Source organism: Euwallacea similis, chromosome 6, assembly GCF_039881205.1.
Source record: "Euwallacea similis isolate ESF13 chromosome 6, ESF131.1, whole genome shotgun sequence".
Lineage (NCBI taxonomy): Eukaryota > Metazoa > Arthropoda > Insecta > Coleoptera > Curculionidae > Euwallacea > Euwallacea similis.
Genome location: NC_089614.1, coordinates 603,606 through 625,203, shown reverse-complemented (window position 1 = coordinate 625,203; position 21,598 = coordinate 603,606). Strand labels below are relative to the sequence as shown.

At 34.7% G+C, this 21,598-nt stretch overlaps 1 protein-coding gene across 3 annotated transcripts in view; it reads right to left on the bottom strand.

The window, feature by feature from the left end:
- The window catches only part of LOC136409395 (furin-like protease 2), a 191,549-nt gene that overhangs the window by 24,026 nt on the left and 145,925 nt on the right, over window positions 1-21,598 (bottom strand). For all 3 annotated transcript variants that reach the window (XM_066390859.1, XM_066390857.1, XM_066390858.1), the window contains one exon: window positions 18,817-19,008. In XM_066390859.1, the coding sequence (XP_066246956.1) occupies window positions 18,817-19,008 (192 nt within the window). The remainder of the gene's footprint in view (window positions 1-18,816; window positions 19,009-21,598) is intronic.

The following is a 21,598-nucleotide window of genomic DNA, read 5'->3' as shown; positions in this document are numbered from 1 at the left end:
ATTTACGGTTTTTTTCGTTAAATTCATCAATTAATTTTTAAACCCATATTCTTTATTTACAACCACAGTACCTTGAGAATTGGTGCCATAAGGGCACTGGGAGATTAAACTCATGAATTATTATCAACTTCTCTAGCATTGAAATGGCACCGTAACCACCTTAATTTTCTCTCATATCTCATGAGAAAATCTTCTGAGACAGGCAATTATAGCCTACTTTATCTACTCACATTTCATCTTTTTCTTTACGCTCATCATATGATAAATCCGCTAATTTCCAAGACATTATACCTACATCAAATCGTCCGGAAAGTAATCCCTAAAGACATTCGCCCTCTTTCGTTGATTTTGGTTGATTAGCTACGTGATCAAAAATCATCTTGGGAGAGACATTTTAGGTTTTTCGATGAAAAACCCAATCAAATCCGAATTTCAGTCTATCAAACAAGTTGCGATCTCCCATTCTATACAGAAAAAAAATTACCTTGTTCGGACAATATGTCAATATAACTTTTTGCAATAAAAAAAGACCCCGAGAAAGCTTTATCTTGTTGAAGTTTCCATTGATCCCCTCGGTTAACTACAATGGTCTGCGGGCTATGGAACACATATGAAATATAAAGGGTCCTGGCTCGATGATGAAATATCACTGACAAAAAACGTGTATTAGTTGGAATTGGGTTGAAATATCTTTCCGATTTTCGTGGGATATGAAAAATATTTCGGGGTCAATGTTTGATGACTGAGCGTGTTTCGGGTGGTATCCAAAAATCATATTTCGAGGTTGCTTAATGTGCATAAAAATGATGGAAATTGATGAAAAAAAGCCGGGAAAACTCTGCGAGTCTTACGATACCTATAACGGACGAAGAAAATATTTGTAGCTTTATCCCATCCACTCCTAAATATGTCCAAAGTTAGAACTTTAGAATTACTACTAAATGCTTAATGGCGCTTAATCATGCATGGAAGTCATTGCAACACCAGCAAAGCTGGTTTCCTGTCCGTCCATATTACATTAAGTTCGTTCATGTTACCGTCTCAAGTATTAATATTTATAACGTTAAGTGATTATTTTAAGCATGTACATGCGTAGGGAGTTTCTATGAAATTTCCCTAAAATAGGAAAAAAATAGTAAAAAATCAATGCATTCAATCTTTTACTATAACTCTTACTAAACTGTTTGCTTTCATTGCCGCATAAGGAGACCCTAACCCTCTTAATATGAATTGATAAACTTTAGATAAAGTGAAATAGATTTTGTATTAATATTAAAGCCAGTTCCAGTTAAGATGCGAACTTAAATGAAGCCTAAGTAATAAATTCGAAGTAACCCGAAGTAACTAACTAGAATATTCCTGAAAATTAGAAGAAATTCCTAATTTTACCTAAATGTGAATAAAACTCCAGTAATAAATCTTAAGCAACCCGAAGTTCCTCGCTGGAACTTCACTAGAATCTAAGAAAGCGAAAGTAATAAATTTTAAGTAAGCCGAAGTATCTTGATGGAATTCATATTTGCTGGATAATCCGGATATGGGAACCTTACTGGAATTCCGTTAGAATAATAGCGATTTCGCGAAAAAATTAAAACTTTAATGAATCTCCAGTAATAAATCTTACAGTCTGAGCTAACCTGTAGTAGCTGACGGGAATAGATAATAAAATTTTGCGAATATGGAATCAAGTTTCCAAACTGAATTAACCTAAGTAATAAATTTGGAGCAATCTGCATTAACTGAAGTAGGTGCTGCATGGAATTGTATTACTATAATCCAATGTATTTTATGATAAGATCCAAACTTGAACGAATCGTCAGGAATGAATAGCGCTACATGATCTACGTCTAAATCTATCTGGATTAATTTTAAGATCTAATGATTTTGGTAATAACATTTGGCCTGCATGAAGTTGGAGTAAATAAATCTTAATAATCTGAAGAAACCGGGTTAACAAATTAAAATCAAGAAAGTAGTAATAAGATTGAAATAATAAATTTAAGTAAAATAAATTCGAAGCAATGGTCATTTAGTAACGAGAAGTAAATATTTCGCAAGAATTTCATTAAAGTCGTAAGAGTTTCGAGATCAAATTTGAACTTAAATGAAGCACCAGTAATACATTTTAAGTAAACTGACTAAAACTGAATTAAGTGATTCGAATTTCATTAATATCGCAGAGATTTCGAGATGATATTGAAACTTCAAACCTAAACGAAATATCAATAATAAATAATAAGTAATCTGAATGTAAGGATTGGTGACATTAAAATAGTCATCGCAGCCGGCAGTGAACCATAAACGCGGGTTGTTAATTAAGTCTTTTTCTATTTGCCGTCAAACATCTGACTGACAAACTGATAACAGATGAAATTATCCAAGACATGCCCTTAATAATTTAATGCCTCCTTCATTCTTTTTAATGATCATTTAGATCTAACAAGAGATTTTCATTAATAGCTGAAGAATTTCTAAATTTAATTCAAATTTTAATGAAGCTCTAGTAATAAATCATAAGTAACCTAAACTAACCATTTGTCCCTGGAGTTTCATTAAAATCCCAAGGATTTTGAGATAAGATTCAAACCTAAATGAAGCCGCAGTAATAAATTTGAACCAAACTAAGTCAACTAGCTGAAACATTCAATATTTCTTCATTGCCTCTTAAGATTTCTTATGACCTCATTAAGATTTAAGGGTCGAAATAAATTATACCTTTTTCTTACCTTTGCTGTAATAGTTATACCGTTTTTTATATTTCTCAGGATAACTTTCTCTTTTTCATGAGGTCTTTCCGGACGTTATGAATGCGCAATTATTTGTCCAGTTTGCACTAACACAAATTTCCTAAAAAGGAACATCTGCATTGGGAAATATCTGCGACTGGAACAATTCTGAAATTTTAATGAAATGTGATTTCATCCGAAATGGAGGAAGTAAAATTTAATGCGATCGACTTAGGTAGAAGGTTACGAAACGACCATTTATTTAATTGTGACCTCTCAAGAGTTCGACGCGGGCTGTTAGTTTCAAATATTCGTTCTCGCGCCTTCCCCCAACTTTTGAACATTTAGAATACGATTATTAATGTAGGAATGAGCATTGGTTGAGCAAGAGTTGGATCATTAAACTTTTGCACGACAAAAACACTCATCAGAAATGCAAAATCATCCTCAGGGAAACGCAGGGGCTGAAGCATGGAATCACCTATTATGAACTAAAAAAACAACAAGAAGGCCGGACTTTTTTCAAGGAACATTTAGCTTAAGCAGAGATATATTGTGGCAGCTTATTCTCTCGTTAAAACAATGGCTTTCAGCAAACCCCCGAAAAAATGCGCTCCATGAAAATGATAAATGTGCATCATAAGTTACGCTTTAAAGAAATTAAGGCCCATCAGCATAATTGCTGAATTTCCGTCCTAATATTGTTGTAAACCGGTTTGAGTTCACTCAACAATGTTATATCCGCAGTTAATAATTTTTTATTCACTTTTACCCGATATGCCCTCAATTCATAGCATATGCCAAAGGGCACTTATGACTGACCTAGATTTCCCTTTGACTTTATATGCCCGAATCTGCGGTCTCTGAAGTTGGGATAAGTCACTGGTCATATTTCTATAGCTGGTTTGCAGTTCGACTACGTTAACATCAGCCACTTTGTAGTTTGCCTGAAAGTTAGGACCGTTTACGTATGAGAAGTTCGGAGAACTTAATTAGAGGACGAAACATTCCGGCCGAATTCAATTTATGGTGATTAGTGTTTTGTGCTTAATAATGCTGGAACTACTCAGTCGTATAATTATTAGAGATAGTTAATTGGGAATTTATCTCGCATGGAAACGAATCAAAAGAACGGAGTAATGAATCATGTCTGCACTAACAGTTGATCTTCTTTGTCGCGTAATTTTCCGCTTCACTCCCAAACAAAATGTCTATCAAAGTACGTAATGTAGCCCTAAATTAAAAATGAAAAATAGTGTAATCCATCACAGTCCCATTTCAGGAAACATGCAAAAGGCGCAATTTACTTTTCTAGTTTCACGAATATAAATTTGGCAAAACAGTGCACTCGCATGCTGTTATTTTTCATCTTAGCGTCCGCAAAGCAACACATAAAGTGACTAGGCAAAACAGTGTGCCCATTTATAACAACAGTACATGGTTTCTGCATTATTCCAAAAACAATGCCCGCTCTTTGCTTTACTAATTTAGGGTTAGCCTCCATATAAATCACATCACGCAATACTCTTTAATTCACACCTCTTTTTTCTAGTTTTGCTCCGATGTCACAGTCCCAGTTCTACGCAAACTACAAAATTAAAATTCATAGTCTAAGGGACATGAGAAAACAAATCCTGCTCTCTATATTTCCTCCAGACTTGTACTGCTTCTGATCTTCTCTTTAAGTTCTGTGTCCAATTTGACTCCTACTTTTATCTTTACTTGCTTTTTACGTTTTTTCTCCTCATCCTTATTATTGATTTCTGTCTTTTTTTTAGTTCCAAATATTGTTTTTTATCACGGCTTCAAGTTTTGTGATTTTGTGCCGTGGGCTCAGGTCACGTCACACCATGTGTAAACACGTTAATTTTTCAGAAATATGGTCTTTGTTAGCTGTTACCTTCAGCATTTCCTCCCCGTTCTCCTCAAGACCCTGTTTCCCTTCTCGTATCTTCTTTATGTTCGGTATAGGAGTTTTTTAAATCGTTAATCACCTCCCTATCCTCTCCATCAATCCTTGAGTCCTCTTCTACACCCTTATGTTCTGCATCGTCCTACATTTTATTTTTGTACTTACCCTCCTATTTGCTCAAGTTCTTATTTTTTGTACGCATCCTTATTTTTTAGTATTATCTCTCTTCTTTCGTCGTCCTACTTTAATTTTATTTTGCCTTTTTCGATTGAAATTAAACAGGTTTTATTATTACCACTGTTCACTTTTTTCCTTTAATTTCTGATTCTCCTAAGTCCCCGATTCGCCGAATTCCCAATTTAAGTCGGCGAAATGAGAATTCTGTATTGAATAGTCCTTTCTTTCCGGTCAGTAATTTAGCCCTTTATTCTTTTAATTTTTGTTTTCAGACGTTAAAGAAGGGCTACAAGCTATTAACAGGGCTATAAAGAAAACTTTTTCATATTAAATAATTTCCTCCAATCAATCCTGCCTTTAAAATTACCTGTTTGTTTTGTTCTTCCTTTATTTTAATGCAGTATACGTAATTAAGTTGTCTTAATCGTAATCTGTTACAATTTTATCACTGGATTGGACTCATTGGGAATACCGGTCGCTGAAGATCGATGATGCAGGCAGCGTGTTCAAGTTCAGCGTGTGCATGTCTAACATGCACTTTTTGATATTTCAGTTCGGCTTAACCATTCAATCTAATCTGAGGTGACATATGGGGACAATTTAGTTCGAACAAAAATTGCTCAAGTTTCTAAATTCTCGCACAAAAAAAGGACGTGCTGAAATAAAATACAATTAGTCACGAAATCGCTTCCATATCCAACTAGCTCTCAGCTAAAATAAAACAGGAAAAAGGCACACAAATTGTAGGATCATTATTCCCTAGCGAAAACCAGGACTGTCTGGTTTTTCAGTATCGTGGGCCGAATAATCCATTGCCCGACATCGGGAATATTTTCGCGTGGAAATCCCGTTTCATTGTTATTACATGCATTTAAATTGAAACTTGCCTCCGGGAAACTCGGATCTAATTTATTCAAATTTCAAACAGCATTTGCCGCCGTAAATTTTCGAATTTAGTTTAAAGGCGCTTATCAACAAGGTTTTGATTTAAAACTGCACTTCGTTAATGGTAATTTTCCCAAAGAAAAAATGTACCAGCTGATACTAATCTGAGACTCAAATTTTCTTTTGCACGGCTATTTCACTCTTCATCCCTATATCTAGTCGAGCAGAGAGAACATTAACAATGACAAGATTTCGTTTGTGCCTTTAGGGGTGCAACAATGGAAGTAGCAATGTACTTTAAAGAGACTTAACGTCTACAGTGAGCAAATGCGGACTTCTCTAATGTAAATGTAGTGAATTGCAGATAAACCCGCATCTAATAACGATACCATTATTTTTCAATTTAGAAGGGCCGTTCCGTTTCGCGTATCTATCCCCCGCGGCCATAATGCATTCATTTGCATCAAAACTGCATAAAAAGTTTGTCCGAAAGGCCTTAATAGAGACAAGTTGGTCGCGACAAAATGGAATACAAATATGGCTGTCGTAAAGTTTCTGGTTTAATGGGGAATTATGTAAATCGAACATAGAGGCTTTTGATTATAATTTACGTCTATGTGATTCTTTTTGCCCCTGTATCCCCAGCGACCCCATTGGAATACTTTCCGATACTTAACCATCTCGATGTTAGAAGAGCAAAGACTTGGGACATCGCTTTGCTTTTAGTGGCGTACTTAATATTGATCGGATCCATTAGATTTTTTTGGGATGAGTTTTTCGTCAATTTCGCGACATAATCGCCAGAATTTCGCTTTGCGAAACTGGAGTCAGTAAAAACTTATTGTTACTGTTAAGCATTTGGGGTGATTACCATAAACCGGCGCAATTTGAAATAATCTTCACGACATTAAAATAAACGAAAGAGTTTTGGCTGGGGTATCAAAATCGATAGTACTTGGAAACTGCAGGTAGGAGTGTAGAATGTAATATCGCTGAAATGTTTTATTATGAATCCTTGAAATCTTGAGCTATGTTTGAATTTCTAGCAATGCAGCGCTCCCGCTTATTAAAATTAAATTTTAATGTCCGTATTCTGCCCAAAATTACTTTCCTAGGCCCGTAATATGATTGTAGCGCAGCTATCTCTTTTATGAGGCATGTGCCATTCTGCATACGTATGCACTTTGGAATTGGTTAAAATGGTTGAAATTTAAATTTAATACGTTTAATATTAATTTAGTTTCATATTTACTCTGGTTCAAAGAGCAATTAATTAGAATGGAAGCATTGTTCCACAAGGTTTCTAGTAAGTCTGAATCATTGATTTTCATTAGATGACGCAGGAGCATATCAGGTAATGAAATAAAAGGGAAGGCGTTGATAAGCAGCAAAAAAATCTATGTAAATATATTTGAATTATGAATCACCCGGAAGTTACTAAATTCTCGACCATCGAGAGACGAAAATAAGAGTTTTAAACCAAATTTGTTCTTTTATCTAGGTTTATTTCATTAGGTATCTTGTCTCAGGTCTTGTATCTTATTTTTGCACAGATATCTTCTTAAATGATCTCTCTGACTTGTTTTAAATTATCTGGGAGTCGAAAAAGAGAATTACAATGCGAATCACATTTTTCTAAAGTCCTATCGGCAGAAATGATGTTTCAGGATTCGAATTTTAGGGTCTCTCAGAGGCTAAATTATTATATTTAAGGAGATTTTTTGGAAATTTTCTTAAACAGATCCCTCCCTCTTCTTCTTTTAGGATTAATAACTATTCTTCTTCAGATGTTTGATATAACTTAAGTGTTCTAAGAGCTGCCTTCGTCTTCCTTTAGTTCGCCTATCCCAATTCTGCAATCAAGCTCTCTACTCCAGGATCTCTTGAAATAGGGAATTATTCGAAGTCTCTTCTTTCAGCACTCTTGCTATACAATTTACTGTGAATTTAGGGTAAAATTATCGACATTGTCCATTATAAACATTTTAAAAATATCGAACGAGAGAGTGCTAAAAGAGCCGAGCGCTAAAAGAGAGAGAATTTAAATATGATACGGATATGATGATAAAAACATTTATTACGTGGATCAACGTTTTTGAATTTGAGGAGATACTGAAAAACAGGAATATGAAATATTTGGAATAGACATAATGAATTTTAAAAAACTGCATGGTGATGAGATTTATATAGCTCAAATTCTTCCTGATAGAAAATCTAAAATAGACATTCAAATTGTAGGGGTGGAGGAAATGGTCATTACCCCTTCAAGAATTAAAAATATCAATGAAGTTGCACTCTGAGTTCTTTTCAATTTCAGCTTTTAAATAAATTGATAAAACGATAATTAATGTTTGAGAGAACTATGACACAAAAGGAAAACTTTCTAAATTGCCGTTGGAAAACATTTATCTCGAAAACATGGGAAATAATAAATTTTCTAAAGTGCCCTTTTAACTTCGGCTTAATAATAAGCAAGTTGTTATAAAAGTTTCTTTTAAATTTCCTCTTTAGAATGTTTTCGTAATAAAAAGGAAAACTTTGTGAACTAGTTTTCATAATAATCCTTTACTTTTAGCTTGGGTAATTTCAACTTCACTATAATCAAGTATACTAAAGTGATACAAAAAAATTTACATTATTGTATTTGAATCCTTCAGCACAAAAGATGGTTATATTTTATTGTGCATTGACTTGAAACACTTTAAAAATGTTCGAATGGGTCTTACCAAAGTTCTGCCTTCAAGAAATTATATTATTTTTCTTTTATCAGATACACATTTTTAATTTTTCCAACGGATTTTTTACTGTTTAGAATACCCATTCTTGGTCATCTATGTCCCAGAAACAGAGATGCAATTTCAGAAGACACTAAACAATAGAGCCCGTTCATGCGAAGAAAAATGCCCCCCTCTTACAAAATCGAATGCAATATAAATTTAAATTTTATCGTACAGTCAAAGTTTGAGGGCATTCTTCTCCTCTATACTTTTTAGGACCTAAATCAATTTGGTCGTGTACCGACGACACGGCTCAGATAAAGTATTTTTATCTTATTTCCTACGCGTCCAGGACATTATTTATAAAGATATACTGTGAGGAAAACTGCTCTTGTCATTACATGTATACGCAGAGATTTGCTATTTAATATCAGCACCAGTTATTGCAGCAGGACTTGGTGTGAGCTAATTTAGGTTCCTGCTAATTAGACGGGGGAAATCGAAGTATAAATTTAAATAGAGATTTGCAGCTATATTCAGATTTTCGCTAGTTCAAAACTGTTTCCAACGTCTGTGTTTTTCTCAATATCGGCGAGAAATACGTTTTCTCCAAACCGCGAACATGTATCGTCATCGCGGATTTAAGCTCTATTTCACGTTTTATTGTTTTATCGATACCGAACAGGAAATCGACTGACAGGAAACAATGCAACTGCTTATGTGTTCCCATTTTATTGCCGCAATATTACAATAAAGTTATGTTATGGCGCCTGTGTTGAAAAATTGCGAACGACGTAATGAGATTGCTTGAAGTAAGAATTTTTCGATACATTGTTACGTTGAATTCTTATTCTTATTACGGATTGCATTGTTCCCTCGAGATTCAGATACGAAGCAGTCAGCCCTCATTGGAAGAAGTTGGATATCGGCAAGCTGAACGTATCGTTTTGAGCATGAAAGTTGTCAATTTCCTAACTTCTCTCATTTTTCCCCCTGGAATGCGAAAATATGTGATTTGCTGTTGATAAAAGTTCTTCATTCAGCTTTTAGCAATTCCATTGAGCTTTTGGATCTTCAATATGGCACAGTATAATTCGTCGAACTAAGAAGAACCTTAAATGCTGCGCTGGCTGGGACTGATATGAGAGAGATAAGCTCTCAAAGTCTGTTCATTTCGATTGTCACAGACTAGTACTATAAACGTACTATACATGTATAGAGAGCTTTCTGAACGTGCTTTTTTGCGAAATGCGCATATACGATTTTTTCGATGGGTTTCATATACTATTTTTTACTTTAGATAAAAATGGCATTTACAAAAGTATGAGACACATAATTAAGAAATGTATGATACATGCTTCTTCGTCTTCTTCAATAGCTATAACTATTCAGATTTTCATCATGGAGGATTGGTAATTTCTGACTCCTTTTGGATTATTCTTTGCCTTATGTCATAGAAAATAAAAATCCATTAAAAAATGATATTACAATATTTCGAAAATATCGCCACCAGTACAAGATTTAGTCAAAAGCACTAGAATGTATCTGCTAGAACTGAATTCTGCCGTAAAATATTTTTCCCGTTTATTTAGAAGTATAACCAACGAAACCAATCAAAGGTTTGACTTTGCTATGTTTACTGTATTTGATACCCAAATATTGTTGGTTGTTTGTAATAAACTTAACACATCGAATACATAATTGGGGGAAATATTATAGGCGCTTCTTGCATATTTCTAATTTCACTCTAATTCTTACATAAATTTCAATCTTGTCAAATACCAGAGATGTATAAGAAACTGCATTATAAGACATGCAGTAAAACTGTTTGGAGAGATGTTCCAGAGCAACATTTGCATACGTTACTCTGGTGAACGATACTTCGTGCGAAATCCGCTTAACTTCAGTTGATTTACGCCATATGACTACAACTAGCATACCAAGTAGCACTACTGAAAATCTCACGGTACATGTATCATGTTTCATGCATTTCTGATTTATTTCTTTGTACATGTCCCAACGAGGGTCCAAAATAGTAAAATTTTTTCTATAATATATATCTGTGCGTCTGAGTCGAAGATGTTGCTGAGGATGACTGAGACGTAAACTGGATAGTCTGCAGTATTTATACTGAAAGCATACCCGTCCGTTATGGTGGGAGAACTTCTGCGCACAAGATGTGTGACGTAGCACACGCTCCCAATTTGGGTTGAGGGTTAAGTTATTAAAGTTGTTGCCGTTTATCAAGATCTCGTTGGTCCTGTAGGTTAGTCTAGGGCAGTATCGTTGAGATTGGCATGGGATTGTCAAAAGGCATTTTTTTAATGTCACATCTTAATATTCCATAGAAATGTGGAACCTTTAACGTTTCATAGATATCTTGCTATGAAAGTGTGACTCCACATTTAAATATTTTATAAAAAGAAATATTCGACAGGCAACAAGAAAGATCCACCTTTGTGGGAAGTTTTCTTCCTGTAAAGGTAGACTTCTTTGTAAGGAAACACTGCTTCTAAGTTTACGTTAATTTTCTGTTTCGTTTGCAAGTTTGCAGCTAGTTTTGAATTCCAGTCTTAATTCAACTCAATGATTTCGACATACAGGCAGTTTAGGTTATTTAATGTTCTTCTTCAATGAAAATACGACTGCATTATAGGAGGATTTTGCTTCGTTAAGTGCATGTTTAAAATTGTATTTTATGCCCCTCCTGAAATAACGGATCTAAATTTCTCTCTTGAGGTTTCAAAATTATGAATAGAACAGTTTTTTTATTTATGTTAAAACTAGGTGCAGAAGTAATATTATGGGTTGAAATTGTATTATTATAATTTCTTTTTCAACGGTTCAGCAGTTTCTCTAAGCTTGAACTAAACCACGCAACTTCAAACATGCCATACAATAAACGTCGGATATCCATATTCATGTTCGATTCCTTTATCGTGGAAACGTCTTTGATGCTTCCTGCGGTATTTCGCGTCCGTTCTTAGGCAAAATACACAACAGTTGCCGTTTTACTCGCAACCAAAAGCAACATCAAAACTCGCATTTTCCATTCGATTTCATGTACCTGAACCCTAACATAAAACCTCGTTATTATTCCCAGAAACTCCATTGCTTTGTGTGTTCCTTTAGCCTGAAATATACCTGTATTTTATATGTAAAAGGTCATGGCAATTCCTATTCGAATTAACCTTGAGCGCTATCGCAAATGGTTAAATGTAGATAACAAAGAACTTTAAACATTTATGTCTTCGAGCTATATTTTCTTGCCTCCTTTCGTGACAAGTGATCATAAAAATCGTGAAGGTTGTTGATTTATGTGTTCGAGGAAAGGCAACAAATGGGAACATCAACAATAGGAAACAACTCTTGTGTATCTGACTGTTTTATATTTTCTAGAAAAGATGCCATAAAACCAAAAAGTGAGGTATAAAACTGATTGAAAAATTATTAATCACAAAATAAGGCTAGTTGACTTGCGTCGGTTTGAAAATTAGTGCGCCTGATTGGCCTAAAGTCGGACTTCATTGAGTCACCTATCAACACTCCTGATGGTTATATGATATAAAAATAAATGATATAAACATAAAGGACGATTTCCAGTTTATGCCATTCTCGAGAGCCGTAAAATATATATTGGGGTATAAAAGTGGGATTTTCACATAATGATAATCGCCCCTTTTGGTTCCAGATGGGTAAATCTTACAAACCATAAATTACTATAAAGGTTATTTCAGATTAGCTGCGTAGAACTAATTTCATAACTCAAACAAATATCCCAATATTTTTACATACATTTTAGGCCGTTTGTAATTCTCTGTTGTCACGGAGGACAAAATTGAGTCCGGAAATGCAGTCAGTTGGAAAGGAAATTCAAACGCAGCTTAACGAGATTTTATGGTGCTTACGGCTGTATGATCACTTTTGTCAATGTTTGCGTAAAACTGGACGCAAGGTGTGCCTCGAATTCAAATCACTTTTATTAGACTCGTATAAAGCGATTCAAATCTGAAAAAGTTCATTCGTGTCTCATATAGAACTCAATATGTTTTCTTCGTTCATTTTTACGACTAGATATAAAAGGAAACGCCAGACGTCCAAGGTGTATGGTTCACTCTTGAGATATAAAATATTTATTGGAGGACATAAATTTTGCTTACGGACGAGCTTTTTTGAAATGGCTGCCCCCAAATATAGGCACCTCGTTTGCGGATTTGATCAGGTCAAGAAAACTACAATGAGATATTTTTGAAGGAAAACTTTCCTAAAGAGATCAATTGTCTTCCACAAGCCATAATTCTAATAGAGTTTATATAGGAGAACCATTTTGTCCTACCATAACAAGCAGTAATTTGCATTATTTCCCTTTTATTACTGCCAATTTCAAAACTCGTTTTTCTCCTATGATGGAAACTATCTAATTGCCGAGTTCTATAAAATTCCCATGGCATTATGGTAATGAGAATTACATAATGACCCCATATTTATTCTTATTTGACTGCACAGGGAGTTAAGGTTTGTTAAGTTTTTGTATCATTAAAATCAAATTTAACACGCAAAGCTGGATTTTGATTATAAAATTATGTTGATATAGAGCCTTTTAGGAGAAGAAGGGACATTGACTTCGTGGTTGAAGGCTCCAAGAAGTATAAAAAATGGATCTCTTCCGTAAGACATTTTTGAAGACTGAGTGCGATCTTTGAGAGCCTCCATTATTTACTTTATTCTAGATGGAGAAAGAGGAATCAATTAGAGACATAATTTAAAAAAGCGTGATACACATTTCTTGTATGTTTCAGTTTTTTATTCTACTTCATATTTTAATTTTTAAGGGAAACTTGGAATTCTCTATATGTATAGGAAATATAATTCAGAAAAGTATAATACAGACTTCATACTTTTTTTACTCTCTACTTACAGAGCATTTTAAGTACATTTTGAGGCATCCCTATTAAAGTACTTTAAAAATCATGAGGATACATATCAAATATTTCGCAAACTCAAGGAGATATTCTTTCAAGTCTTACGCAATATTATTGTAGGGCTCATCAAGACGAGTTATTTCAGTTTTTAAATCAATTGATAATAAGATAATAAGACATTTCAAATTTTCTAGAAATCTGAAGAATGCTTAAAATATTATATTATAGAGGAAAGGAATAAGTGATTTTGAAAATGACGGTATAGGGAATAGCCCACATAAGAAGAAAATATGGAAAGGCTCATGTTGCGTACAACGTTTTATACAAAAATGATATATTTTTCAACTCCTATATGCCAGGAGGATGGTATTATACTTAATCATTGGATTAAAGGCGGTTGAAAAATTAACAGGCAATATTTTTACTTTACGGCCCGTTGCCAAGAGCGACGGGAGTTATAACAATTTTACGGTTCGTTGCCATGGGCAACGGGCCATAAAAATATAACAGCACCCACTGGTCGTAAACTTCTTGTTTCCGTCAAGAAAACTAATATGTAAACAAACAGTTTCGATCCATTTTTTGCGTAAGCTATTATACATGTTAATCCTTAATGGAGCATGGTTACTTCTCGCAATATCTGAACAGATTGAGAGTGAATAATTCGGAGGTAACGGATCACACCTTTGAATTCTGAGGAGTGAAATCATATAGAGAGCCCACTCAAGAGAAAATTAACAAAAGATTGGCAGCAATTAATGTGATCTACCTAATGATTAAGTACCAGAACCAATGGGACGTAGCGAGTAGATGAATTGCAAATGTATTGAGGGAACAAGTAAAAGGTGGGACAAAAAAGAAAAAAAAGCACAAAAACAGAAAACTGATGTCTACACATGAACACAGCAAAGCTTCTGGAGGAAACCTTCATTGCCGTTCCGAGGAGAGACTTTAGTCGAGTAACAAACCTGGATGGATGCCAACCCGATATTATCTGGCTATCCAAGATGGCTAGGCACATGTGACTGGAAACAGATTATTTAATATTCTTTAAAAATAAAAAGGTATGGAACCATAATACGAGTATAGTCTAATTGCTCTACCTTGTGGATACATAAGGTTCGGTTAAGTAGAAGTTCTAGAATTTGAGAAAATCCATTGTTTGCTTTGGGAATCCAATAAATTGGAAGATTCACAAACCGCTTTTGGAGATAATACAAAAAATGTAAATCATTAAATTTAGATATGTACCTCAAAAAAATGTATTGATTTTAGACTCGAAATCTCTAGCTTGACATTCATAAGATGAGTCTTTCGGTTAAATTTTTCAGTAAGTATGCTAATTTTCGGCCAAGGCATTCATAGTGTTGAAAAGTTGTCGTGGTTTTTTCGGAGCATGTAAATATTGATAATATTTAAAGGTAAGTAATCGTTGAACATGAGCACCTCAAAAACAGGATTTAAGTTAGAATTTTCAAAGTCTGAACAAACCTTTACAATAGGTTGAATGTAATTTTCAACCATTAATCTTGGAAGATCAATCTGGAAAGTACAAATCGAATCCTTTCATATAAATATATGCAAAAATAAATGCAAAAAAATTGCATTTTATCCAGTTATACTTAGGAGATCCTGGATTCTGGATAACCTGGATAATCTTCATAGCATAGATTGTGGTGCCTCGTCAAAGAAATCTACTGGTGTCGAATGAATTTGGGAGACAATTTGTGACTTATCAGAGACACGCGCTTAGGTATTTACAAAATAAAATTACTTCTGTCGGATGGTGTCATATTTAGCTCAGTTTCATTTCACTAACATTTGCTTAAATCTTCTATTCGGGTTTAACTTAAACAAGGAGAGTTTTTAAAGCTGCAGTCTCCATGTGCCCCTCACTGAATCATTGTTAAACCGAGCCGGAAAGACCGTTTGAAAATGTCTCGACCCCACTATATTTTAAGATTAAGCCAAGGCTGATGACTCCCAAATGCAAATATATTTCAATGAACAATTTATGCATGTTCCGCCGAAAGACACTAATTTCTGGATGTATTCTACGCTCTGTAAGCCATAAGTTTTCATTTCGTAAATGGGTTTCTTTGGTACGATTCTGTTTGTCTTCACTGGCATGTCGTTTGTTGATCATTTAAAACAATTAGTTGAAGCCTTTTTGCTGGCCGTAACAACCCAAAAACATAATAGTCCTTCACGGATGTCACCCTGTTAACATTTTATCCATACAAAAGGACATTTTCATCCTGTCGACATTATTTACGCTCACAACAGAGGAACAATTCTAAAAAGGATGTTGGTCATTTTAATTCATACAGCTACATCCTACTGTAAAAGGCCTTTGTTTTTTCAGTGTTTTAAAAACGGATTTTGCAAACAAAGAGCGATTCAAGATTAATTAATTTCGTAGAACATTCATGATATTACCTAAAAGGTTAGTCAGTCACTTAGCGCGTTTTCCCACATTTCTATAAATTCAGAGGTACATTAAGAATTGAAATCAAAATAAGTTAAGCGCACTCTGGTATTTAATTAGATGTTAGAATTTAATTTCCATTAAATTCTAATTCCAAGGCGTTAAGTTTAAAATCCAATTTCGCCATGCCTCGGTTTGATAAAGGATTATAGTTCAAAAACACTAATCTCTTCGTTGCGGTTTGTTTACGACGATCTGGGCATAATTTAATTCCGGGTTTGGTAATTATTAATGTAGCTGAGGGTCGATTTTCCAAAGGGGTTTTCCATTGATGAAATAAACCATCTAATATCGGTCCTACTTAGCGGCAGATTTTTACAAGCTGACAATGACATAAAGGTTATATTATCTCGAAGGAAGCGATAAAACTGGGTCGGAAATAATAAAAACGAACACTCAGCAATTTGCCATTTTTCACAATAAACGATCCCTCGTAATCTGAAAAAATTGATATAGGTTCAGCCCTAATTATAATACTTTATGTTCCGAAATTCCGTTCAAATGGTTATTTTATTGCAACTTTTTTGCCTTGAATATGGATAAGAGCGTTCAATGGGGCGAAGTCCCCAAAAATTCCGCATCAGCTGGTACAAATTATTTAATACTTAAGAAGATAAAAGAAAGTTGAGTAATAAAATTTATAATTGCACAGCTCCAAGTTGAATGAGTATAATTAAATGAGAAAACTGCTGACATTGCGTGGGTTTTAATTTAATTGATCAACTGTTGTGATGCTCCCGAGTTTTTAGAATAAGAGGAAGGCAATTAATTACTTTCCTTCCGCTGAATATAAATAGGTCATTTCCTTCACTGCATTTAAAACTTTCCTCGTTGCAGCTCCAGTGTTTTTACTAATCGCTAAAAATTCCCCAGTTCACATCGAATTCCTTTGAGCTTAACGTGAAAGCTTTGAGCTACAAATTGAGAAAAAAACGCTGAATACTGTAATGATTTTAGTATTTGTTTCAAAACCCACAAAAAACGATTCCATTCGACATCTGAGAAAGCTCGAAAGATTTCATAATAATAATTGAAAAGTTTGATTCTCAGAGCTTTTAAATTGCACGGAATATTTCCAATTGATTTTCATCTCCCCAAGTGCGATTCCATGTGCTTGGGTATCCATGGTGAAAGTTGCTCTTCGAATATTGAGACTTTGTATTGATTTTTTATTTTATATTATTATTCTTGAAGATTTATATTTCAAATTATTCCATTCACTCCGCTATGTGAAAAGTTTGGCAGGGCATATTTTTCCTTTGCAAAATAGCTCTGCCTATCCGAAGAGGTCATTGCATTAATCTGGTTTCAGTTGATCTATATACTTACTTACATGCACCTTTTTCACCAAAGAAGCGCTGCTAACGTTCGAAGTTCATGAAGTTACAAGAGGAAAATAGTACTGACTCATGAGGTATTTAAGTTTGGGATTTTTAGAGTTTACGTAGAAGCATTTTATTCCAGATTATTTTTATATCAAAATTAAGGCAATTTTCGAGGTAACTACTTAAATTGTATAATTTAACAGATATATTTTAAAGCTCAAACTTTAACGTGGATTTCTGATGCGAATATAAAATGATTTCCTTAGAGTAAAGTTTCCTATCCACTGGAAACAAAGATATGTTACATATTTTCCATTCACTAAAGAGCGTTTCCCCCTTCCCAATTCATGGATTTTACTTCAAGATTTTCCGGTTATGTTTCAAATACTAAGGAGCCATTTCACTCATTTTATTCCAGACGTTTCAATGGTCGAATCCAAAACTATTTCCTAATTTTGCGAGAGTTTAAAAAATATCAAATTCCATGGATTTTCAAGGCAACTATAGGTCTGAAATACGTCTTCATCTCCAAGATATTGCATTCAGTATTTCAAGTTTGAAGGAGCAATCCTATTCAGTTTAATCCAGAGGTTTTTGTGATAAATGTGCTGTAAATAAATGCAGTTTTCGGCTCAAATACTTAAATTCGATGTAGTATCTTCAATCAACAATAGATCAAGGGCAATAAAAGACTCTTTTTCCCAGCATCTGGAATTTCATGGTGAGATTAAAGGGTCCTCATTTAAACGCTGAAAAGGTTTTAAGTTAATCCAACATAGCATAAATGAACAGGGCCTGCTTTCAACTGAACATAAGGTTGAATTATATGAAGTCAATGAGGATAATTCTGAAATTATATTAGAACTTACAGAATTATGTCCCTCGGGATGAAAGGAAACATAAAATTATGGTATAACATTGGGAAAGTTTCGAAAGAAAGACGATCATTATTTTTAGTGTAAAAATATAGTCAGTGGCCTAGAGAAGCTGTTCTTGGCATGGTTGTTTCTTTTCAAAAATCAGCGAAATTTTTGGCTTTGGTTTTATTTTAGTCGAATGTATTTTTTTGCATTCAAAGGAGCTGTGCCATTCTTCCAGTTCAATACATTCTCCAGTTTCCATTCTCCAGATTTTCTATGCTTGGGAGAGCTTACATTTCGAAAACCTTGTATTCATATGTTATGCTTGAAAGAGTCATTCCATCTCCCTCATGCCATTCATTGCCAAAATAAACATGTTTTCGAGACTAAAATTATCTATTTACTAAAAAAGCCTTCAAAGCCTAAAGTACCTTTAAATGTGAGTACAAAGTCTTGGAAATTATTTAATATGAACACTTTTGAGTTCGTTTATATACGAAGGAATCCAGTTAGAATTTGGAGAATAGAAACCCATAGAATGAATGAGATAAAAAAAATTCAGAATCGTGATATAGAAGACACTTTGAGGGTTCATAGACATTTTTTCAACTGAAGATATCAGTTACTAGCATAGAGGAAGTATTCTGTAATTTTATCTCTTTAAACATTCTATAAAATGCATTTCTTAAGAATCACAGAAACATGGGTTTCTTCCCATCACAGAAACTCATGTACTTTACCCGAACTAATGTAAAGTGGATTCAAAGTTTAAGATTCTATTCCATCGAAGCAACCTGTACTCACCAAGTACCATTGTTCCCTGAATAGAGGATCAGGGAAGGCCACTCCTGGTACTGCCCTATAATGAGGCTGCCCATGTGTATGGGCGTCCGGGGCCACTCCCGTGAAAACTTGACTGAAAGGCGACGCCGATGGGCCTCCCAAATAATCTCTTTTCTTCCTCTTCTTTTCGTGTTGCTGTTGCACCCAGTGTACCTGAAAAAGACAGAGAAATTCAGCCTCAGCTATCGTACTTTCCTGATATATTCAGAAGTCAAGTGCACATATTTCTGGGCACTCAACGTCTGCTTCGAATTCAGGAAAATAGCTGGAAATTACGGCATACCGTGGCATTTGACGGCAATCACTGGCAAACGTATAACCGCATCAGTCATCTGAACGATTTCGGTCATTATGACGTATGGATTCTGGTTTAAAGGTCGCATTGAGAGTTGTTTATTACTGGCCGAAACTGGTCCCGACTACATAAATTTCCTTTGCAAATATTATGGCCTAATCCATAGATTTATTGCTGTTGTTAATCCAATGTTGCGGAAGTTCAATACTGGACAGAATTATTATTATTCTAGACATAATGAAAATACTTAACTGACCTAGATAAATTTGAGGGGACTTGAGATAAATGAAAAATAAAATTCCCCTGAAGCTCTACAATTCTTAACCAACGGGGGTAATTATAAACTAATCCAGCCACTATTTCGGCCAGAAAAATCCTGTAGGATTTCGCAATCCGTTGGGTATTTCGCCTAAAACCCAGCTTTAAAAATGGAATTTGTTTTACCAAAATGAATTATAACTCCTTTCAGATATAATGAGTTAAGAAAGAAATTTGTACAATAGAAACCAGGACAATATAATTTTTACTAATAATCAGTCTGCTACTGCTAGGAACTTCCTAAGCTCTGAAAGAAAATTATTAACAAGAAGGTTTTGAAAAAAAGTTTATAATAATATATTAAGCAGTAGTTCTGAAAGTAGCATAGTGTGAAATCCTGAACTAGACGTAACTAATTAGATCCTATGGTAGAGATATCATTTAGCATCCATAGATTTGAGTGTCTCTAGTCCCACCATAGGTGAAATTAGTACTCGAAATTCGAATGGACAATCATGAGCATTATAATACCCATTGATAGATGAAAGGGATTCGCTGGCAATGTTGGTGTGATTAAATTCTCATTTCCATAAGCTAGAGTTTCCGCAATCCAAATATTTGCCCATTAATCTTAACCTTTATGTGAAACTTTTATGCACAACCTGGCTCCACATCTACCTATTACCGAAACATAATATTCCACTCTCGATGCAAGAAAAATGGAAACAAAATACCTTCAATTCTCCATATCCGTATAGAGTTTCTCCATATACATAGATCGCAGAAACAATATTATTTTCCTCCACCACTAAAAGCTATCAAAACATACGTGGCTGTGCCGCCAAGCGAATAATAACCCTATTATGCACAAAGCGATGTAAATGTTCCTGAAAGACAGGTCCCAACTGGGTCAAAGGATTTAGGAAACACAATTTACGTAATAGGTTCTAAAATAACCAGCAGGGCTAATTTGAGTTGATCTAAACGTGCAACTCGAAGTCACCCAAGAAGACGTGCATTCAATTATTAAGCGAATTATCCCTCCTTTCCGCAAAGTTTAAGTAAAAACTGGTGATAAATACGTCTTAGAATTTTATTTCCAGACAACTCTCCAACGCCCAAAGAATCCCCAAAGGACAGTCCCAGTTTACGCCGGAATCCGCTTTGCAATGTCTTTGTATTTCCGTTTTATTGCGTCATAAATTCTGCTTAACGCATTGGCCCCGGTCGTCCGAATTGCCGCCAAGTGGCAACTGGCCTTTGGTGACCATCAGAACGCTATTGTGGTTATGGCAGGGTTTTTGTATAATTTATCATTGAGTCCTTGGATTTAATTTTTGCTTTCACAGGATTCTGTGAAACTCATTTCCCTCATCACTTTAGATCTAGCAGTAAGTTTGGTGTCTAAATCCACTCACGGACTTTTCATTTAAAGAAAACTGAACTATTGGTTATGTCACACTACGTATTTTTTTAAAATTACCTTGTGTTACGATGCAATGAAATACAGTTTAATTTTCCTCTTTCCGTATATTGAGAAGATATTACATAACTCGTTTCCCTCATCGCGCCGAAATTGGCAATAACTTTGACAATCCCAATTGGAATTTCCTCATCGATCATGGGCTTTTCACCCCGAAACACCCAATTATTAAAGGTGTCAAACTATCTATATTTCTTAAGTACCATGTGTTATAACCTAATAGGGTACAATTTATTTTTTAATTTGCCCCGCTTTCAGACGGCATTGCAAAACTAATTTCCTTCGTCACTGTGAAAATTTTGTGAAATTAATTCAGTAGCTAAATTTAACACTGTTTCACTAGCACATGAGACCCAAAATCTGACATCTCTATGTATCTCTTTCTTCGCCCCTCCAATTGAAAACAATCTCATATGAAAACCGTATTTTCAAATGGGATCTAATCAAAAAGCCATTACCGTGGAAACGCCACATCCTATAGCAAATTTCATCTCTAAAGGCTCGCCGAAGTATTAGAGATATTTGATATTGCGACAAAAGTTACGAAGTTTGTAATCGCTCTGTGATTAGTTTTAGCTATATTAATAATTCAAAATCGGGAATGCAAAAGACGACAAAATTGGATTTCAGATAGCGAAATACTACACAACCGCAAATTAATTATTGCAATATGACATTATTGGCATTACAGGGAATTTCCCATGAAA